Here is a 19777-nt window from a genome sequence, read left to right as displayed (position 1 = left end):
ATAGAATGATTAGTTATAGACTGTCTCACAGGATATATTAGTAATTGCAAGCAAACACACCCCTCTATTATTCTAAAAAGCATCTAAAAATAGAAAAGATTTCAGCTGCTAATCATATACCACAGCTGTATAAAAGCATTATTAATCGGCTATTTATTCTATATTTGTGCGAATACTCTACATCGAAACTCTGGTATATGTAAATATGCATAGAATGGAGAGTTGTATAAGTACATAGTGCACTACAGCCAACAAATAGTCTTATTGAAAAATGAAGAAGTATATTCTATCCATATTTAACCTATACTAGATAGTTCATATATCTCTTGGTTATTCTCTTTCCTTATCTGGCACCAGAGCACTAATCTCCTCGTTTTTGTATTTCTGTCCTCCGTTATAAGAAAATTATTTAAGCGTAAAAATTTTCAGATGTCCAACAGAATAGACACAGAGAATATACACCCTGCACTCTCTCACGATGAGTCAGAAGACGCGCATTTTAAGGCAGAAGAGCAAGAAGAAGAGGCAGAGGAAACAACCAGGCTCTCAGCGACTGAAGCCACATACAATGACTATCTTCTGCAGAAGATAACCGAAATGTTCAACAAAGAAGAGAAGGAAGCCTTCATGATAGCATCCGACCAGAAAAGGCCTGTAACCATCAGAACAAACACGCTTTTTGACAAAAGACAGCCAATTCTGCAGAAACTGGCCAACAGAGGAGTAAACATAGAGGGAATCGAGTGGAACAATTGCTCTGCAGTGGTTTACAACAGCGATGTGCCAATTGGTGCAACTCCAGAGTATCTTGCAGGGCTGTACATCCTGCAGTCGCCGTCCTCTGTGCTTCCTGTCTTAGCGCTAGACCCGCAGGAAAACGAAACAGTTGTGGACATGTGTGCAGCACCTGGCGGAAAAACAACACACATTGCTGCCCTGATGAACAACACAGGGACAATCTATGCAAACGACGTATCCGAGGAGAGAGCTATTTCACTCGCTGCAAATATCCAGAGAATGGGAGTATCAAATACAATTGTGAGCGTGATGGGAGGCAGAGGGCTGCCATTTACCAACGTAAACAGAGTTCTACTAGACGCCCCTTGCTCTGGGACAGGAGTGCTATCTAAGGACCCAGCAGCAAAAAGAAACAAAGACGAAAAAGTCATCAAACAGCTGCAGTACAAACAGATGGCTCTGATTCTCAAGGCGTTTGACATGCTTGACCCAAGGACTCCGGAGACTTCCATTTTAGTGTACTCCACGTGTTCGATTCTTGTTGAAGAGAATGAGTACATTGTCGACCATCTTCTCAAAAAAAGAAAGAATGCGCGGGTGATCGATGCAGGCCTGCCCATCGGAAAAGAAGGGTACAAATCGTACAGAGGATGGACATTCCATCCGTCCCTCAAGAACACCCGAAGACTCTACCCGCACGTACACAACACGGACGGGTTCTTTGTTGCAAAGATAAGAAAGATAGGGTACAGCCCGGAGGAGATAGAAGAGAAAAAAGCAGAAAAGATCAAAAGCAGAGATATCAATAAAAAGGCAAAATTAGAAAAGGAGAAGCCAGCAGAGAAGAAAAGCACAGAGCCCATCGTAAGAAAGAAGAAACAGAAGGACTCGCAGAAAAAAGCATTCGCTGAAAGAAAAAAGAAGAGAGCAGAGAAGGCCCAGGCAAAAGAATAAACACCTACTATTTGACACTTGCACTAGCTCTTACAACAAGTTATTTTTCTTACTTCGCAGTAGCCATGCATTCTATTCTAGGCTTTCGCTTCAAAGAGGTGTTCTCATCTGAAATAAAATTAGCGATAAAATTTGCTAGAGTTACTAATATAACCCGAGTATAGGAATAAAAATGAGAATTAGAACAATTTATTTATGCTGGGCTGTTATTAGTTGCTAACTAGTTGTTCATTGGAGAGTTCAGTCCATCCATGGCTATTCTTGGTATTGCCTCTGCGAAGTTTGCTACTTTCTTAAGGAAGTTCAGAGATCCTTCTCCAATATTTGCAAAAACGTTCATGGCGTCATCGAAGATTTCGCCTTTCAGCTTTGCTGCTTCATTGAGCATGTTGTTAACATTTTTAGCTATATTTTCGCGGAAGGCTTCTGCCGAAACAATTGATGTTAGTCTCAAAACTCCTTCGGAGTCTACTTCAATGCCCTCTGGAATGTTGGATGTGAACTTGATAAGTATTTCAGAGACTACTTGTTTCTCTTCGTTTTCAACGCATTTTATTGCCAATGACTCCACAGAGTCGCCGTAGTTATTGAAAATATCTGTGACCTGTTTTTTTACTTCTTCAGAGAGTAAATTTCTGTACTCTGATACCAGCGAGGTTAAGCGGGCTTGGATCTTATCCAGTGATGGGAACTCGCTGGACTCTATTGAATCACTGAAGTTTATTCTGCTTCCTGATAGGAATCCATTGATAACAGTTGATGCATCTTCTGCTGTATTGGAAGATACTTCCACACTCACTTTTACTGCTTCTTCTGCTGGCATTTCGCTTACTATGTCATTGACTGTGTGCGAGTATGCTATGTCTGCCACTATTGCTGGCTCAGCTTCTGCTTCGATTGCGATGTCTTTGGCTGCATCCAAGCTGGGATACACTGTCTGTGTTTGTTCTGCTATGTCTTCTATGTTGTGTGTGCTGTTTTGTATTGCCATTTCTGTCTTAGTAAAAAATTTTTCTGATTGAATTTTTTTAAATACGATCAATTTGTAAATATTTTTATTTATTCTGCTGTATGCCAATAACAGCTACCTTCTTCTGGCTGAAACAGCAGTAATTTGTCTAATAAAAAGTATTCTCAGACGGTGTGGTGTGTTCTCAGTATATTTATTCTTCATTTCTCGGCCTGCTACTCAGTACCTTTCTGCCTTGAAAGGTTGGAATTCTCGAACTATTTCCAGAAAAATAAATGTTCTTATGCCAATAAAAATAAAGTGAACTACTGAGCTTTTTGGCTCATATTAATCAGTTCATAATTTTTATCCAAAAATAAACTATAGAATAAAATATTGCAAAGCTATCTATGCACCCTTTATTCAAGAGTAACAGGCCACGGCCTCAAGAAAGTTTGGGAAACGAGCCTGCAGCCGCTGAAGAGACTATGCCAGAAGAGGAACCCATTTCGAATATAAATGCTATCTTGCAACTTCTTTTTGTTGTTAGCAGCTGCAGGCTGAAGAACTATTGCTATAATTGGCATGCAGATTTATTCTGTTCTACAAACAGAAAATAATTAACATGCTGTGCTTCTTGTTCATTTACATCTGAAGAGTATCTTGGGATTTGCTCTTTAGAATATCAAAATTGGCTCACATAGCTGTACTACAGTGATTAAGCTGTGCAGATATTTCAGCATCAAAGTGATTTAGTAGATTTCTGGATGCTTTTAATATCAAGACATCAAAATTTTATTTAAGAACTAATTAAAAAACATTTGAATTTTATCTTTTATGGACAGAGCAGAACAAGAGTACATAGAGATGGAACCCATAAGTAGCACTCATCTAATTGCAGATGATGAGCCAGCGGCAGAGACAGAAGATAAAGAAGAAAGACTCTCAAAGAAAGAAGTTGCGCTAGACGTATTCAGACATCTTATGAACACCGGAGGGGCTATTTTTGGATTTTCTTCTCTGCTTTATGCTGGAGATTTCAGCAGTCTTTTTTACTTGCCGCTTTCTATTATTATAGCCATACAAACATTTTCAATATTCAGTGTTTTTATAAATACTACTGAGTATGTGGAAGATGAAACAACAAACCCTAGGCCGAGCACAAGCACAAGCCAGCCTGTCTCTAGAAAAACAAAGATCAGAACTTTCTTGGGCTATGACACGTATGTGTACCAAAACACAAGTGTCATTGTAAACATCCTATATCCTGTGTTTCTTTACGTACAAAGTATTCTGTGTGTGATGATGTACATTTACATGATAATGAACAGATTTAAAACTCCCGCTGGTGCAGACAGATGGGTATCTGGATGGGTTGCATGCGCTGTTTTTTCTCTTTTTTATGTCTTGTCTTTTTTCTGTGGCAGGAGTAAACACAGCAGAACATTCAATTGGGCTAGTAACATTCTCACAGCTGTTTTATTCTCTGGTCTTTTTCTGAGTGCAGTTCTTGTTTCAGCTGGAGTGCTGAAGTATTCTCCTGGTAACTATCTAAACTCAGCTGCAGGAAACTGGAAGTTTTTACACGCTGAGGATAAGACATCGTATTACAAATGCTTCATTGCTCTTATTTCTTGCTTTTTCTGTTTTCCAAATGCTCACAATGTGTCCAGTGTGTACAACACTGCCAATGCTAGGTCACTGAGAGGAAGAGAAGTAGAATGCACCAGATATTTTACTTCGATTGCAGCAGGCGTTGGAGTGATGCTTATCTCTCTGTTCCTCTACATCATAAAGGCTCTAGTGGGGGTAAAGCATTTTGAGTTCGATGTTTTCAGCTCTCTTCTGAATATTTCGCTTTTCTACCGGACAAGAGGACAAGAAAAAGGAGTAGACTTTGGCTTATTTTCATTTCTAGCTGTGATTTTGAATGTTCTAGACGTGCTGCTTCTACTGTTTTCAGTAGGAGCTATACTGAATCAGCTGAGCATTATCGACAAGATTATAATGGAAAAGTTAAAAAAGATACCGTTTAGTAGAGTATTTTCCATTAAAAGAGTAATAGATATGTATGAGAGAAGAGAAAAAAAGAAAGATGGTTTGTCTTTGCTGTTGGACTTCATTTTCCTATCAATTATATTTGCAAGTGTGATCGTGCTGTGCTATTTCTTTACTTTTACTACTCTATCTATTGTCCATGTGGCCGGGATAGTGTCGTTTTTGTTTGGAGTCTTTTTCCCTTTATGGATATATCGCACAATTCCAGGCAAAAATAATACCCTAGAAACATCAATCCATGAGCTTGTATTGGCCGCGCTAATTCTTTCTTTCTGTGTTGTTAGTGTGTTCGAGGTATTAAGAGCTAACATTGCAGGGCTTTTCATGGACATCTTTGCGAGTATATTTTCTCTTTCGTCAAAAACAGAGGGCATTGAGGACATAGCAAGACCATAGTTTGTCTAGTATTTCTATCGCTGGTAATACCATTTCAGCTATTACTGTTTTCAGTAACTAACAGCTAAAGTATGGCACACTTTCATTTACTATGTTGAGGCTCAAGACCAGAGATGAAACAGTAAAATGTGCTTTGGGGTAAAAATAAACATAGTAGTTCTAATGAGATAAATTGATATTGTTGATGAGTAATTGCAGGAGAACAGCTAATCTTTTTTAATATTTCTAGCTAATATAACGGTGCTTATAGCACTTCATTAGAATGCTGAAGAGAAAGGACTAACCGAAAAGCTATAAAAAATAAAATGATATTTTTTCTATGGAACATCAGAAATTAAGGAGACTACTAAATGCGATAGGCATAGCACTTATTTCCTTTACCACGCATTGCAAAGGCAGCTGGAATGTTTTTGATGAGAAATATCTTCTGTACGACGGTGTAGATCAGAACATAGAAAAAAATGATTTAGAAGGCCCAAAGGCAGGTGAGCCTATGCAGGCTGGAACAGAGGTTGAAAGTGTTTCCAACCCCACGCTTAATATACCTGGAGTGCTAGATGAGAGAGATATAACGGAAAACGAAGACCTCTATTTTCAGTCAACTCAGCTCAGTCCGCCTCTGGATTGGCATGCATTTGAAGAACAAATGAGAACGAGAGAACAGTTTGTGCAGCAGCAGTGCATATCACAATACGGCGAAGATCTAAATGCTTCCAGTGAAAGAGAAAACTCACTTGATGTGACTGAAAATGGACATAGAATAATGAACGAAGAGGACTTAGATCTTGATGACATTGTGCTAGAGCAGAACACTTATAACATATGGGATCTATCAAAATCAGTAGAAGAGCTTATAGATATGTATGGAGTGTTTACACAGGCTGAACAAGACTCTAGTGTAGCTGGTATCTTTTCTTCTCCCATTGAGGAAAATAATAGTAGTAGCCCAAGAATAGGAGAAAAAAGAAAAGCAGATTCTTTTATTTTTCACCCTGCGCCAGAGAGAAAGAAAGAAGAAGCTCAAAAGAATCAGCCGCAAATGTTTAAGGAAAGAGCTTTGTCACCGAAGAAAAAGAATATTAGGATAGAGCATCTTGACATAGAATTGTGGAGTGATGTACGATTGACCAACAAAAGAAGAGAAAGCCGCAACTTGCATCACGAAACAGTATACAGTCTTAGCAGTGACAACTTTGATGAGTATATAAATTCTGAAACAACAAAATACCTCTACCAGGAAAGCATTAGAGAGTATATAAAAATATTTTCCGAAGATGTTACCCACCAAATAGACCAGAATGCAGTGTGGTACTTTATTGCGTGCAGAAGCACAAATGTAATCACAAAAAACAGAGATCTTTTGTGGTTGGACAGACTGATTAAGGAAGAGAATGAAGATGAGCACAAGAAGATGGTAGAGAAATTTGATGGATACTATCCCCATGTGTTTGAAGACATGCTAGCATATGTAGAAAAGTACAAGCCGCTGAGGGTAATCTATAGATGCCCTCCAACTGAGTGGAATGAAACCTTGGGCGATATTTATATGCGAAAAGACCTAGATTTAAACTGCTGGATGGTGGTAGGCCAGGATAAAATAAGCCAGGTAGACAGTGAGTATTCTGCCTTATCCTATGCAATGCGCATGATTCTAGCACTGCCTGAAGTACACCAAGACTTTTCCAATATTAACACAAATCTTATAAAAGCTACTCAAATATACGATGATGCATCTAGAAACGAGCAAACTAGAGAAGTTCTATTGGATATACATAAGCTAGCAGAGGAAGTTACGTGCAATGATGAAAAAATAGAGAATATGTGTGAAAATATTTATAGCGCTATTGAGAGTATATACAACAAAAATAAAAAGCAAGAGTTATCAGTACCTGAGCTATACAAGAATATATACACAATTCTTGCAGATTTCTACGAGAAGGTGGCAGTTATTGATGAAAATAAATATATCTTAGTAGGCAAATATGCTATAAAGCATCAAAGATATGCCAGATGTAAGACAATCATAGTATTAAATAAAAAAGATTCTTCTATACAGATCTATGGTTTTACATATTCATTTGAGATAAATACATGGAGTATTTTGCCTGTCATAAAATCACACTACCACGTGTACTATGTGGACAACACAGAAAAATGGCCCAGAAGGCTGTGCATGCCTATGTATAAAAACAATGATAATGATAAAGGATATTATCTGCACACAATCGACGACATAGTAAACCATGTGAAGGAGCTATTTAGAATACAGAAAGACACTGTACATCCTTTCAAAGTAAGAAAGGACACTAAAGAGTGGTCGTACATCAAGAAAGATGAACGAAAAATAACGGTGAAAGAGCTGCCGAAATATCAGGTAGTGTTCTACCGCATTGACGAAGACCTTGCCACAACAGAGTTTAAGTTTGCAGAGTTTGAGCCCTTGGTGCCGCACATAGAGAAGAGCATCACTCTGCCGTTGTTTCTTACGCGCCAGATGCTGGATGCTGAGGACTTGGGCCCTTTTGTCAAGGAAGGTGTCCATGCAGAGTTAAATCTGCTGAATCTAAAATCAGCCATGACCCCCAATCAGTACAAGTTTAACAAAAAGTATGAAAAAGAAGAGTACTCAAATGTGCACGGATACTACAGAAACCTATATATACCGCCAGATGACGAAAAGAGGAAGACTGCTGACTGCTACATCATGAACTATCAGAGTGCTAGTAGAGGAAGCACTATTGAAGTCGAGTGGTATGTGAATATGATGGAAAATGAAAGTGCCTATATGCACTGCCAAGTGAATGAAAAGTTTAAAGAAAAAAAGAACTCAGAGAAACTCAATAATTTTGTTAGTATACTAGAGTCAAGAGAGCACAACAAAGACAGTGAGCTGCAAGGTATTTGGCTGAAAAATAGTAATGTAACAGATGATGGGTTAGAAAAGATACATATGTGGCGAATAAATGACCAAGAGGAAAAGAAATCGAAGAAGAGCAAAGAAAAAATCGAAGAAAAGCTAAGAAAAGCAGAAGAGAGGTACGGAAAAGCAGATGAAAGATTTAACAATGCGAATAATGAACTAAAAAAATTAAAAGAGATAAAAGAATTAGGAAAACAAGAAGAATTAGAAAGAAGAATATTGGAAATAAAGAGAGAAAAGTCTGCGGCAAATAGTGGAAAATCTAGAGCAAGAATCTGTCTAAAATCCTTGCAAAAAGAAATATACGAAGAATTTTCTGAAAAGCCGGATGGCCAGCTAGAGTTCATAGTATTCCACAATGTAAATAAAAGTAAGTCCAATCTAGGAGCACATAACGAGATACTTGACGTTTTAATATCAGGTTATGAGCCGAAAAGGAATTATTCCAAAAATAAATAGAGTTTGTTTGAACTGCACCTATTTTTGTTTTGTTTTATAATAATTTTAGTAATAAGCTAGACTATTTTGCTTACTAGCAGACTTTTAGTGAAGAGTAAGTCTTTTCATCTTTTAACATCGAAAATATACACGAGAAATACTCTTTGTTCTCTTTATGTGTATAAGACGTTCAATCGATAATAGTGTTATAGTAATGCTATTTGGAATAAAAAAGAAAAATAAAATAAAAGTAAGTGTATTGTTTATGTAGAATTTTATTTTCTATTTTTATTCTTAATATTTGAATATCCAAAGGAAAAACATATACTTAAATGTAGTAAATAAACTAAATGCAAAAACAAGCTAATAGGTACTTTTTCTGACTATACTGTCAGATTGTCTGCAGCAAGATTATTTCTCCTTAGAAATATTCACGGCCAGATGATTAGTTTGTATTTCTATGGTAAATTGAGAATATATCGAGTAGACTATTTTAGAGGGCTAAATAAGGGTTTCGGTAATCAGATATCAATCTTTGCAGGCTTAGAGAAATTCGCCTTTAATAAAATAGCTGATATGATTATTTATACTCTAAAAGATATAATGATGTTTATAGATATTTCATTGGAAAATGCATGCATGAATCAGAAAAAGAAAGGGAAGCTCTAACGAAAAACCTATAAATAAATAAATTAAAATAATGTTTTTAGCATGGGGAATTGGAAAATAAAGAAACTACTAAATGCGGTAACTATAGCACTTATCTTCTTTACCACCCAGTGCAAAGGGATTGGAAATACTTTTAATAAAGCTAGCAACACAGTTATTGTACCTGGAACTGAAGATAGTATGGATGACATAGAGAGATTTTTTTCTCATTGGTTTGTCACAGATCAGAATAATGACAGCTATATACATAATCCACTGGGATCAGGAGAGAACTTTAACAATACAGATGGAAATTACTTACAGCCCGAAAAGATGTCTAGTAGTGGTAGAAGTATCTCTAATACAGGATATAATATGCCTGGTCCATATGATGGCGAAGGCAGAATAGATACTACATCTGTTTTTCAACCGTCTGTATTTTATCCGCCTCAGAATGAAAATTATTTTATAAGCCAACAAGGAATAGAAAACCAGTCTGGCCAACCAGAGCCAATGGATATTGATATGCATGAAAACATTTCTAATTCAATAATTAATATGGCTTGTGCATCAGTTGAAGAAAGTATAGCAAATAGAAAAGACGTGTTTTCTCAATTAATTCAGCTTAACTCACCTATGGAGTGGAATGAGTTTGAAAAGTTGATGAAAATGAGAGAACAGAATGAGCAATCTGGCCAGGGTGTGCCATATATGGTAGACAATGATATACATGAAAATGTCTCTAATCCAGGACATAATACTTCTAGTGTGACAGAAGAAGGAAATAGAGTGGATATTGAGAATTGCTCTATTCTTGATATGGACAAGTTTAATGCAGCCCAAAATCAGCTTGTAGAACAGCAGAGAACAGAAGAGCACTATATTCAAGAGCAGCTTTATATAGGAAGAAATGTTTCTAATGGAGGAGAAAATAGATTTGGCGTATCTATATATGAAGATATAGCAATGAACGATGAGGAGTTGGGCCTTGATAATTTTGTGCCAGATGAGAGTGGGCCTAATATATGGGATATATCAAAATCTGCAGAAGTCTTCAGAGATATGCATGGGATGCACTCACAGCCTGCAGAATATCCTAGTAATGGTATATATAGAGGAGTTTCTAATCCGGTACATGATATATATAATCTGCCAAATGAAGCAGATAGAATGGATGGAGTAGAGTTTTATTATTCTGGCCTGGATGAATACGATTCAGCACAAAATAGAAATCAGTTTATAGAACAACAGTATATACAAGAAAAATATATAGGACAGTCAGATATAGATATGAATACTTCTAATAGGGCAGAAAATGTGTTTGGTTCATCTAATAATGAAGATACTATGAATGGCTTAGATGAATCTATTTCTAAACGGTTTGTGACAAGAAAGAGAAACAGCCATAGGAATACTTTACAGAGAACAACAGATTCTGAAAATGATATACTTCCTTCATCTGCACAAGATGAACAAGATTCTAGTGCAGAGGATATTCCTGTTGTTCCTAATAAGAAAAGAAATAAAGTTAAGACAATTAAAGCAAAAAAAAGAAAAACAAATAAAAAAGATTCATCTATTACTCAGCCTGTAGAAGAAACTCAGAAAGGAGATACCAGAATAGAGAATATTAATATCGGACTATGGAGTGATACCAGATTGTCCAATAGAATAAGAGCAGGCTATAACTCACTGCATCGCACAATATATAAAATTAAAAAGAATAGCTTTGATGATTATATGAATAGTGAGCTAATAAAGGAAACCTACCAAGAAGAGATTAGAAAAGAGATAAAAATCTTTTCTGAAAATATTGCTTCACTACTAGAGGAGAAGAATGCAGTGTACTACTTTATTGCGTGCAGAAGCACAAATGTAATCACAAAAAATATAGATCTTTTGTGGCTAAACATGCTGGATAAAAGCGAGAATGAAGATGAGCACAAGAGCATGATAAAGAAATTCGATGGATACTATCCCAATGTGTTTGAAGATCTGCTAGCATATATGGAAAAGCACAAGCCATTGAGAGTAATCTATAGATGCCCTCCAACTGAGTGGAATGAGACTTTGGGCGATATTTATATGCGAAAAGACCTAGATTTAAACTACTGGATGGTGCTAGGACAGAACAAAATTAGTAAGATGAAGGAAAAGTATTCTGTACTAACACATGCTGTGCATATAATTCTAGCACTGCCTGAAGTACACCAAGACTTTTCCAATATTAACACCAGTCTTATAAAAGCTACTCAGATATATAATGATGCATCTAGAAACGAGCAAGCCAGGAAAGTTCTGTTGGCTATGTGCACATTAGCAAAAAAAGTTGGAAAAATTGACAAAGAGATACAAAATGAGTATGAAAATATTTATAGCGCCATTGAGAGTATGTACAAGAAAAATTTGCAGCAAGAAGTATCAGTGTCTAAGCTATACAAGAACATATACACAATTCTTGCTGATTTCTACGAGAAAGTGGCGGTTATTGATGAGGATGAAAATATCTTGATAGGCAAGTGCATTATAAAGAACCAAAGATATGCTAGGTGTGAAGCAAACTTTAAAATTGCACCAAACAGCTCTTTTATACAGGAATATAAGCCTAAATGCTCATTTGGAATGAACATGTGGGATGTTTCGTCTAACATAAAATCGCACTACCACGTGTACTATGTGGACAACACAGAAAAATGGCCCAGAAGGCTGTGCATGCCTATGTATAAAAACAATGATAATGATAAAGGATATTATCTGCACACAATCGACGACATAGTAAACCATGTGAAGGAGCTATTTAGAATACAGAAAGACACTGTACATCCTTTCAAAGTAAGAAAGGACACTAAAGAGTGGTCGTACATCAAGAAAGATGAACGAAAAATAACGGTGAAAGAGCTGCCGAAATATCAGGTAGTGTTCTACCGCATTGACGAAGACCTTGCCACAACAGAGTTTAAGTTTGCAGAGTTTGAGCCCTTGCTACCGCACACAGAGAAGAGCACCACCCTTCCTCTGTTTCTTACGCGCCAGATGCTGGATGCTGAGGAGTTGGGCCCTTTTGTCAAGGAGGGTGTCCATGCAGAGTTAAGTTTGCTGGATCTGAAGTCTGCTATGATTCCTAAACAGTACAAGTTTAACAAAAAGTATGAAAAAGAGGAGTACTCAAATGTGCACGGATACTACAGAAACCTATACATACCGCCAGATGACGAAAAGAGGAAGACTGCTGACTGCTACATCATGAACTATCAAAGCGCTAATAGAGGAAGCACTATTGAAGTCGAGTGGTATGTGAATATGATGGAAAATGAAAGTGCCTATATGCACTGTGTACTAGACAAAAGTTTCAAAGGAAGAGAAAATGCAAAAAAGTTTAATAATTTTGTTAGTATACTAGAGTCAAGAGAACACAATAAAGACAGTGAGCTGCAAGGTGTCTGGCTGAAAAATAGCAATGTAACAGATAATGGGTTAGAAAATTATATAGAAAAGATATGTATGTGGTTGGTGAAAGAGGAAGGAGAAAATATAGCCAAGAGAAAGAAGAGTAGAGCTGAAAAGACAATGATAAGAGAAATATTCAAAAAAGATATAAGAGAAACCAATGAAAAGTATACAGAAGAATGTGAAAGATTTGATAGAGCAGATACAAGAATAATAGAATTGAATGGAGAATTAAAAAGATCAAAAAAACTGAAAGAATTAGAAAAGACAGAAAAATTAGAAGAAGAAATGGAAGATATAAAAGGAGAAAAAAAGTCAGCATGTAATGCAAAGAGTTATGCAAAAAAAAAGCTAGAAACTTTAAAAAATATAATGTGTGAAGTAATGTCTGAAAAGCCAGATAAAGAGATGGAGCTCATAGCATTCCGAAATGTGAACAAAAGCAAGTCCAATCTAGGAGCACACAATGAGATTCTTAATATTTTAATCTTATACTATGATCTAAAGAGGGAAAACTCCAAAAAATAAATAAATTCATTTAAAATACATCCATTACTGTCCTATCTATTTTTAGCAAAGCCATAGTGATGATTAGAGTATCTCTTGAATTATTAACACAATTTCAACATCTCAAAGCATGTGTAAGCAGTGTCCTTCATGCTTACAGATTAAAACATTCAATCGATAATAGTTCTATAAATAGCATCACCCAAAATAAAAGAATGCTAAGTGTATGCAACTGCATATTCTCACGATATAACAGATAGTAATTACAAAAATAGCGATAGCATTACTATATCGAGCAATATAAACAAAAACAGCTGCTCTCTTTCGGATGACTATTTATTAAGGTCTTAAGGTCTGCATCTTCCTGTGAACCGAGGATACAGACAGGCGTATCTCACCTTGCTAACAATATCAGGCATGAATCCCATGATAATTCGCTCAAAGCCCAGCCCGTATCCCCCGTGGGGGAAAGGCCCGTAAAGTGTCTGATCGGTGTAGAACTTGTACGGCTCCATGGACATTCCCTCCCTCTTGAAGCCTTCTGCTAGGTCGGCGTACAGCGGAGTTCTCATCGATCCCCCCACTATTTCTCCCACTCCTGGGTAGAGCAGATCGCAGCTGTTCGTCAATCCGTCTCCTGTTTTTTCCATGTAGAACCCTTTCATCTCGTACGGGAACTTAGTTAAAAAGATGGGCTGTCCTTTTCCTACCTGTTCGCATATGTATCTCTCTGGGGCATCTGGAATGTCATCAGAGTATCCGAACTCGGAGCCATCTTCTTTTTTTACGTCTCCTTTTCTGAGGATGTCAATTGCCTCTCTGTGCTCGAGCCGGGTGAAGGGTTTGGATGGCACAGTGATGGGTGTGGCTTTTACTCCAAATCTTTCTAAAATGGGGATGCATCTTTCGTTGAATCCTGTGGAAAGATGGATGATGAGGTCTTCTATTTCCGAGAGCAATCTGTCAAAGTCAATCCATGCAAGCTCTGCTTCCACGTGCGTGTACTCGCTCAAGTGTCTTCTTGTGTTGCTCTTTTCTGCCCTGTAGGAGGATGCTATGCAGTATGCTTTTCCAAATACCGGTGCAACTGTTTCTAGGTACAGTTGAGAAGATTGGGTAAGATATGCAGGCTCGTTGAAGTAATCGAGCTTGAAGAGCGTGCTCCCTCCCTCCACCTGTGTCTGCACGAGAGTAGGGGGTGTTACCTCTGTGTACTCTTTTATGTCGTAAAACTGTCTGGCTATTTTGAGGAGCTCAGCCCTTACCTTCAGTACAGCTGCTTTTTCTGGCTCTCTGATGAGAAGATGGTTGTGATCGAGCAAAAATGACTCGCTCGTTTGCTCCATGTCAAACTCAAAGGTTGGAGCCACCTTTCCTCCGTAGATCTCGCAGGATGTCACGTGAACTTCGCAGGGAAATGCGTCTTTCGTGAAGTTCTTCTTCACTTCTCCGATGACCTGCACTGACGTGTGTTTTGTCAGATGGAGCTTTGCGTCTGTTGCGACGTACATGCACTTTACCAGATGCTCTGCTGAGTAGACGGTGAAGAACGCCTTCTTTCCTATTGCATGGAAAGTGCGCACCCATCCGCTGAACTTGATTGTTTTTCCGATCAGGCTGCTGTCTATGTCTTTTATTTCGTATTCCTGGAGAGGCAGAGCGTTGCATATTTTCATGTCCTTCATGCTCTGTTCGTTTGTCTTTTGTTCTTTCGCTGCGTCTTGCATGAGTATTAAAAATTTTTACTATTTTTACTTTGAAAACGGGAGCGTTTCTTATCTGCTCTTCGCTCTCTTCTTGTAAGCGCCTTTTTAACAGACTGAGATAGTGCAAGCTCTTTTTATTTATTTTTTATCCTATTTTTTCCTGTTTTTCTTTTTGTTGCGTCTCTTGCAAACTAAAAAAATAAAACACTTTCATTCTTAAGCTGCTAGTTACATAATGCATTCTCTAAATACATTTACAGTCGTGTTTATTTTCATTTTATTTACTCTTATGATATGCTAATGATGATACGAAAGAGAGTGATAAAAGGAGAGCAGTATTGGTTTAGAACACTATCGCATAAGTTGATTAAATGCGAACAGCCAAATAATGCAGGATAATGCCCTACTACAAGATAAAGCAACAGCTTACTACAATGAAATGGTATTTTTCAGTATACTAGAGTGATCAGCAGGCTAATGATCGAGTATGATCAAATGGCAATAGAGTAAGATGATGGATTGCCTAGCAATGCCAACTTTTACTGCTCAGAAATGGCAGTTCTCGAATAATTCATACAAATAGGACTGCGAACGGCTTCTCTGCTAGAAATAAATAGAAGTGTTTCTTTTATGCATTTATTCTCTGCTGTGCTGTATACTTTAGCAGATATATCGCTGTTTACGACAGTTGCTCTGATATAACTTGGTATTTATTTTCATTTTTGCTGCCCAGCTTTCTTCTTTCTTTATTATTTATACTTGAAAAATTAGCACTCCCATGCCGATTGCCATTAAAATCCCGAAAGCCTTCAAGAAGGGAAGCTTGACCGTGGTGAAGTACAAGGACGGGCGAATCCTCCTGAAGTCCAATGGAATGCTGTACGAGGTCGTGGCTTTTCCTCTGGAAATTCCAAAGTACGTGATAAACGCCGAGGGAAAAACGATAGAAAAAGTGGACACCCGAGGCATCATCAAAAGGCCCATCAAGTAAATAAACTCTTCTGCTCTTCTGCGCTCTGTTTCTTTTTATTTTGCGGGCCCGTCTTCTCTTTCGATTTTTTAAATTTATTTTTTCATAACGCCCCAGTCAAGATGGAAGGAAAAGAGAATCCCATGCAGAGGATAAAGTTAGAGAAAATATGTTTGAATATTTGCACAGGAAAGAACGATGATTCACTGAACAAGGCAGCCAAAGTGCTAGAGCAGCTGACCGGACAGTCTCCTGTTTTCAGCAAAGCCAAGATCACTCTGAGAGCCTTCGGTATTCGTAGAAACGAAAAGATCGCCACGCACGTGGTTGTGAGAGGAGAGAAGGCAATGGAGGTGCTTGCAGCCGGGCTAAGAGTCAAGGAGTACGAGCTTCCATACACGTGTTTCTCAAACACCGGGACTTTCGGGTTTGGAATCCAAGAGCACATTGATCTCGGAATCAAGTACGACACAAACATCGGTATTTTCGGAATGGACTTCAGCGTGGTCCTTACAAAGCCAGGGAAGAGAGTCAGCCAGAGAAAGAAGTGCAGAGCAAAGGTCGGTAAAAAGCAGAGAGTAACAAAAGAAGAGGCAATTGATTGGTTTAGAAGCAAGTTTGACGGAAATGTTATGGTGGAAAAGACTGCTGATAATTAATAAAACATTTTAAAACTATTATTGTCTAGAGAGCTAGGACTGGCACAGAAGAATTCAGCTACTTGCAAATTGCACCAGTAGACACAGAGTCTAGTTTTTGTTCTTCTATTTCTGCTATTGCCACGTGTATCCACAGAGTTCAGCTGTTATGATGTACGCTCTGTATAAAGAAGGTGTAGTGAAATAGCAAAAGATAGAGTTTATTAATGTATGAAGTGCGGGTGGTTTATTCTCCTGTATTGTCCTCTAGTCAGTACTCTTGCTTATACGCTTTCTGTATAGATGGTTGAAAGAAAAGAAAGTGGCACTCATTAGAGAGAACGCTAGGAGCAGAATAAGCACCAGAAGCAGTGCCATTATAAACTGCACTTGTTTTGACGACTTTATTTTTCCGTCTTTTCGAATGGCTTCTTCTTTTTTGCCGTCTTCTGTTCTTTTTAGCTCTATTTGTGCTGTGTCTATGTACCTCTCCACTTCTTCGTTTATCGTGTTCTTGATGAACTTGGTGATCTTATTAGAAAATTCATTCGTGTTGATTTCATCGATGAAGCTGTCGTTCATTTTTATTCGATCAAGGTGCAGCTGTTTTCTCTCTTCTAGATACTCAGCGGCTGTTTTTATGTAGTTAGTCCGATTGTACTCTTTAAGCCGCGCAAGCATTCTGCTGACGAAGTTGTATGCTCTAACGTACTTTTCTTCGATTAGAGGGTATATTATGCTCTTATTGCTGCTCTCTATTTCTCTGTCAATCTTCTCCACTATCTTCTGTCTTTTCAGCTTATCATTTTGCAGCCCTTTTTTTATCTCACCTAGGTTGCTGAATATGTCAAACGGGCTTTTATCTTCTTCATCTTCATCTTCTTTTTCACCTTGTATCTCTTTATTTTTCTTTATCTCTTCTTTTTTCTTCATATGCTCTTCCCAAAGGCTGTTGAGACCCAGGCCACCGGATAGCTCTGCTGCATCGTAGTCCATGAAGATGTTCAGAGGAGATACAAGTGTTTTTATGAACAGCAGCAGTCTCTGTTTTCTTTCGATGTTCAGGTCGCTGTTGTCATACACCAATTTCAGCGTTTTTGCTTTCTGTTTGGTAAATTTTTCTCTGTTTATTACTTCTAGTGGGGATGCGTTGTACAATATCTGCGAGAAGTATTTTGAGAACATAAAGATCCACTGTAGCCATTCGTCGTACAGTGAATTATGCTCTGGCCAACTGCCAAAGATGGTCTCATAGTCAGTGCTCTCTATGGAGTAGTCTTCACTGCATCTTTCCAGGCTTAGGTCGTCCATGAGATCATCAAATATTTCGAACTTCTCGTCTATTCGGATGTCTTTAGTGTAGAGATAGTTTTTGAAAAGCGAGAAAATCTTCTCAACATAGTCTTCCTTCTCAAACATTGAATACCCCAGTGACTCAATATGCGAGAACCAGTTGTTGATAAAAGAGTTTACTTTTTGGTTCAGTCTGTCTGTTTCTATTTCCAGAATTTCTTCTAGGGCGCTCTGTGATAAACAGTTTATTTCGATCAGTTTGTCTGCTTCCGTGTACATTTCGTGGAACTCTTGCCAGAGGTACAGGTTTACCATATGGAAAATGGTGTCTTTTGTCTTCTGGCTTGTGTTGCTGCTCTCATCAAAGATAACCCTTGTGTTGTAAATCAGACTGTTGGCTAAATGTGATGCAAAAAGGAAGGCATTCATGTGCTTTCTCTTCTGTTTTGCATATTCTTGAATCGCATCTTTTATCAGAGCATCAACCGCTCTGCTTCTGAACTCCACCTTAATTTCATTTTTCCATGAATCACACATAGCTACTAAAAAGTTTTCAAGTAAATATTTTTTTATTCTACTAATAGAGAACCACTACTGCAAATTTTATTCATCTGGGTAGAATCTGACGGGGTCTCTGTCTTCTTCTGATATAGCTATCTCTGTACTGGGCAGCTGCTCTTTCAGGTACTCTTCTATTTTCTTAAGGAATCCTCTCTCGCTTCTCGAGTGCTCCAGGACTATTGCAGATACGCCTGACTTTTTAAAGTACAAAAGATCGTGGTGCGATGCTTCTCCTGTGATGACCAATGAAATTCCCAAGCTATTTTGGCTTTGGCCTGCCGCTTCTGCATCTGGTATCAGTCTTTTTATGACTCTGCTGCTGGCTCCTGCGCCTATTGCCAGCGTATCTGGAGCTGTGTCTAGCGTGTGCCCTGTTCCCAGAGAGTATCTTATCGTCTTAAGAGATAAGTGCTCATCCAGAGCTGCTAGAATCCTTTTTATTTCTATTTTGTTCTTGTATATCTGCACCATCCCTGAGCTAGAGGCGTGCTCTGCTTCTGGGATGAGCGTGCTTAGCCAGTGATTTATCCCGTTCATTCCCCCATCGAAGGCGGTGTGTGGCGAGTATATCGATATCTTGTTGTTTATGCACTTGTGCAGTATTTTGTTATTTTGTGTTATTCTTTTTATAGCTGAGAATATGGGGGGATGGTAGGCTAGAACTGTTTTTATGTTTTTTCTCAGAGCTTCTTCGACCACTTCTTCTGTTAGATCTATGCATAGAAGAACTGTTTCCTCTGTGTTATCAAACTCTAGGAGTATTCCCGTGTTGTCCCACGAGCTGTCTGCTCTTTCTTTTGGATACTCTTTTTCTATTGCATCCGCCAGTTTCTGAATGAATGCCATCCCGTAAACACAAAAAAACATTTAAAACACAGAAGCCCTTTGAAAGATGAAGAAATAGAGCATAGTAGAATGCAAATATACGATAGACATGTTTTAATCATGGGATGTATAAGACAAATAGTTAGCAGATGATCAGGAGTAAATAAACAGAAATGCAAGAGAAGTGAGTAAGTAGCAGATGCAGTTAGGAATAAAAGACAGTTGGAGATTAGAAATTGATGTAAATGGAAATAGCTCATGACAGTTGGAAATCGGGATAGCAGAACAGTAGAGATAGAAACAGAAGCATTTATCTGTCTGTAGTTGAGAGATAAAACTACTGTTGAGCAGGCAATGGTTTGGAACAATATGAGAAGTTCTCTTGGGCTGAGAATAAAAGAGAAGAGTAGAATTTTTATTTATTTCTATGGAGTCTCTGTCCAACGAAGAAATGGATGTCCTTTTGGGAATAGGCGAGTCTATAGACAGCATTATATCCCGCGGCAGCATGGGAAAGTACAGCAGTGGAGTTGTGCGCGGATATTTTCCCTCTGACGAGTCCTGTGATGTTTTGTCCAGCAAGTCGGTGAGGAGGTCTCTAATGAAAATACAAGAAACAGATAAGGATGCATTCTGTGCTCTTTTTAAGGCAAAGGACCCCATGGCGTGGTGAGCTGTTTATTCTATCTTTCCTCTTTGCATAACGATATTTTCAATAAAATTTTTTAG

At 38.1% G+C, this 19777-nt stretch overlaps 11 protein-coding genes across 11 annotated transcripts; 7 read left to right on the top strand and 4 right to left on the bottom strand.

Annotated features, from left to right (window-relative positions):
- Positions 1-429: 429 nt before the first annotated feature.
- NEMIN01_0323 (25S rRNA (cytosine2870-C5)-methyltransferase) lies at positions 430-1692 on the top strand (the record flags this gene model as incomplete). Its single annotated transcript, XM_051476265.1, has 1 exon — positions 430-1692. The coding sequence occupies one exon, from the start codon at positions 430-432 to the stop codon at positions 1690-1692; it is 1263 nt and encodes a 420-aa protein (XP_051332225.1).
- A 220-nt stretch (positions 1693-1912) lies between these two features.
- NEMIN01_0322 (uncharacterized protein) lies at positions 1913-2683 on the bottom strand (the record flags this gene model as incomplete). The annotated part of the gene is made up of 1 exon (XM_051476264.1): positions 1913-2683. One exon carries the CDS (start codon positions 2681-2683, stop codon positions 1913-1915), a length of 771 nt encoding a protein of 256 aa, XP_051332224.1.
- Positions 2684-3478: 795 nt separating this feature from the next.
- On the top strand, positions 3479-5095 carry NEMIN01_0321 (uncharacterized protein; the record flags this gene model as incomplete). Its single annotated transcript, XM_051476263.1, has 1 exon — positions 3479-5095. The coding sequence occupies one exon, from the start codon at positions 3479-3481 to the stop codon at positions 5093-5095; it is 1617 nt and encodes a 538-aa protein (XP_051332223.1).
- Positions 5096-5414: 319 nt separating this feature from the next.
- On the top strand, positions 5415-8474 carry NEMIN01_0320 (uncharacterized protein; the record flags this gene model as incomplete). The annotated part of the gene is made up of 1 exon (XM_051476262.1): positions 5415-8474. The coding sequence occupies one exon, from the start codon at positions 5415-5417 to the stop codon at positions 8472-8474; it is 3060 nt and encodes a 1019-aa protein (XP_051332222.1).
- A 690-nt stretch (positions 8475-9164) lies between these two features.
- NEMIN01_0319 (uncharacterized protein) lies at positions 9165-13076 on the top strand (the record flags this gene model as incomplete). The annotated part of the gene is made up of 1 exon (XM_051476261.1): positions 9165-13076. The coding sequence occupies one exon, from the start codon at positions 9165-9167 to the stop codon at positions 13074-13076; it is 3912 nt and encodes a 1303-aa protein (XP_051332221.1).
- A 326-nt stretch (positions 13077-13402) lies between these two features.
- NEMIN01_0318 (asparaginyl-tRNA synthetase) lies at positions 13403-14782 on the bottom strand (the record flags this gene model as incomplete). The annotated part of the gene is made up of 1 exon (XM_051476260.1): positions 13403-14782. The coding sequence occupies one exon, from the start codon at positions 14780-14782 to the stop codon at positions 13403-13405; it is 1380 nt and encodes a 459-aa protein (XP_051332220.1).
- Positions 14783-15539: 757 nt separating this feature from the next.
- Positions 15540-15752, top strand: NEMIN01_0261 (uncharacterized protein; the record flags this gene model as incomplete). Its single annotated transcript, XM_051476203.1, has 1 exon — positions 15540-15752. One exon carries the CDS (start codon positions 15540-15542, stop codon positions 15750-15752), a length of 213 nt encoding a protein of 70 aa, XP_051332163.1.
- Positions 15753-15853: 101 nt separating this feature from the next.
- NEMIN01_0317 (large subunit ribosomal protein L11e) lies at positions 15854-16390 on the top strand (the record flags this gene model as incomplete). Its single annotated transcript, XM_051476259.1, has 1 exon — positions 15854-16390. One exon carries the CDS (start codon positions 15854-15856, stop codon positions 16388-16390), a length of 537 nt encoding a protein of 178 aa, XP_051332219.1.
- A 246-nt stretch (positions 16391-16636) lies between these two features.
- Positions 16637-18199, bottom strand: NEMIN01_0316 (uncharacterized protein; the record flags this gene model as incomplete). Its single annotated transcript, XM_051476258.1, has 1 exon — positions 16637-18199. The coding sequence occupies one exon, from the start codon at positions 18197-18199 to the stop codon at positions 16637-16639; it is 1563 nt and encodes a 520-aa protein (XP_051332218.1).
- Positions 18200-18265: 66 nt separating this feature from the next.
- Positions 18266-19069, bottom strand: NEMIN01_0315 (uncharacterized protein; the record flags this gene model as incomplete). Its single annotated transcript, XM_051476257.1, has 1 exon — positions 18266-19069. One exon carries the CDS (start codon positions 19067-19069, stop codon positions 18266-18268), a length of 804 nt encoding a protein of 267 aa, XP_051332217.1.
- A 406-nt stretch (positions 19070-19475) lies between these two features.
- On the top strand, positions 19476-19721 carry NEMIN01_0260 (uncharacterized protein; the record flags this gene model as incomplete). Its single annotated transcript, XM_051476202.1, has 1 exon — positions 19476-19721. One exon carries the CDS (start codon positions 19476-19478, stop codon positions 19719-19721), a length of 246 nt encoding a protein of 81 aa, XP_051332162.1.
- Positions 19722-19777: the final 56 nt, after the last annotated feature.

This window comes from Nematocida minor (genome assembly GCF_024244105.1).
Source record: "Nematocida minor strain JUm1510 chromosome Unknown 7921, whole genome shotgun sequence".
Classification (NCBI taxonomy): domain Eukaryota; kingdom Fungi; phylum Microsporidia; genus Nematocida; species Nematocida minor.
This window is presented reverse-complemented; position numbering and strand designations above follow the sequence as displayed.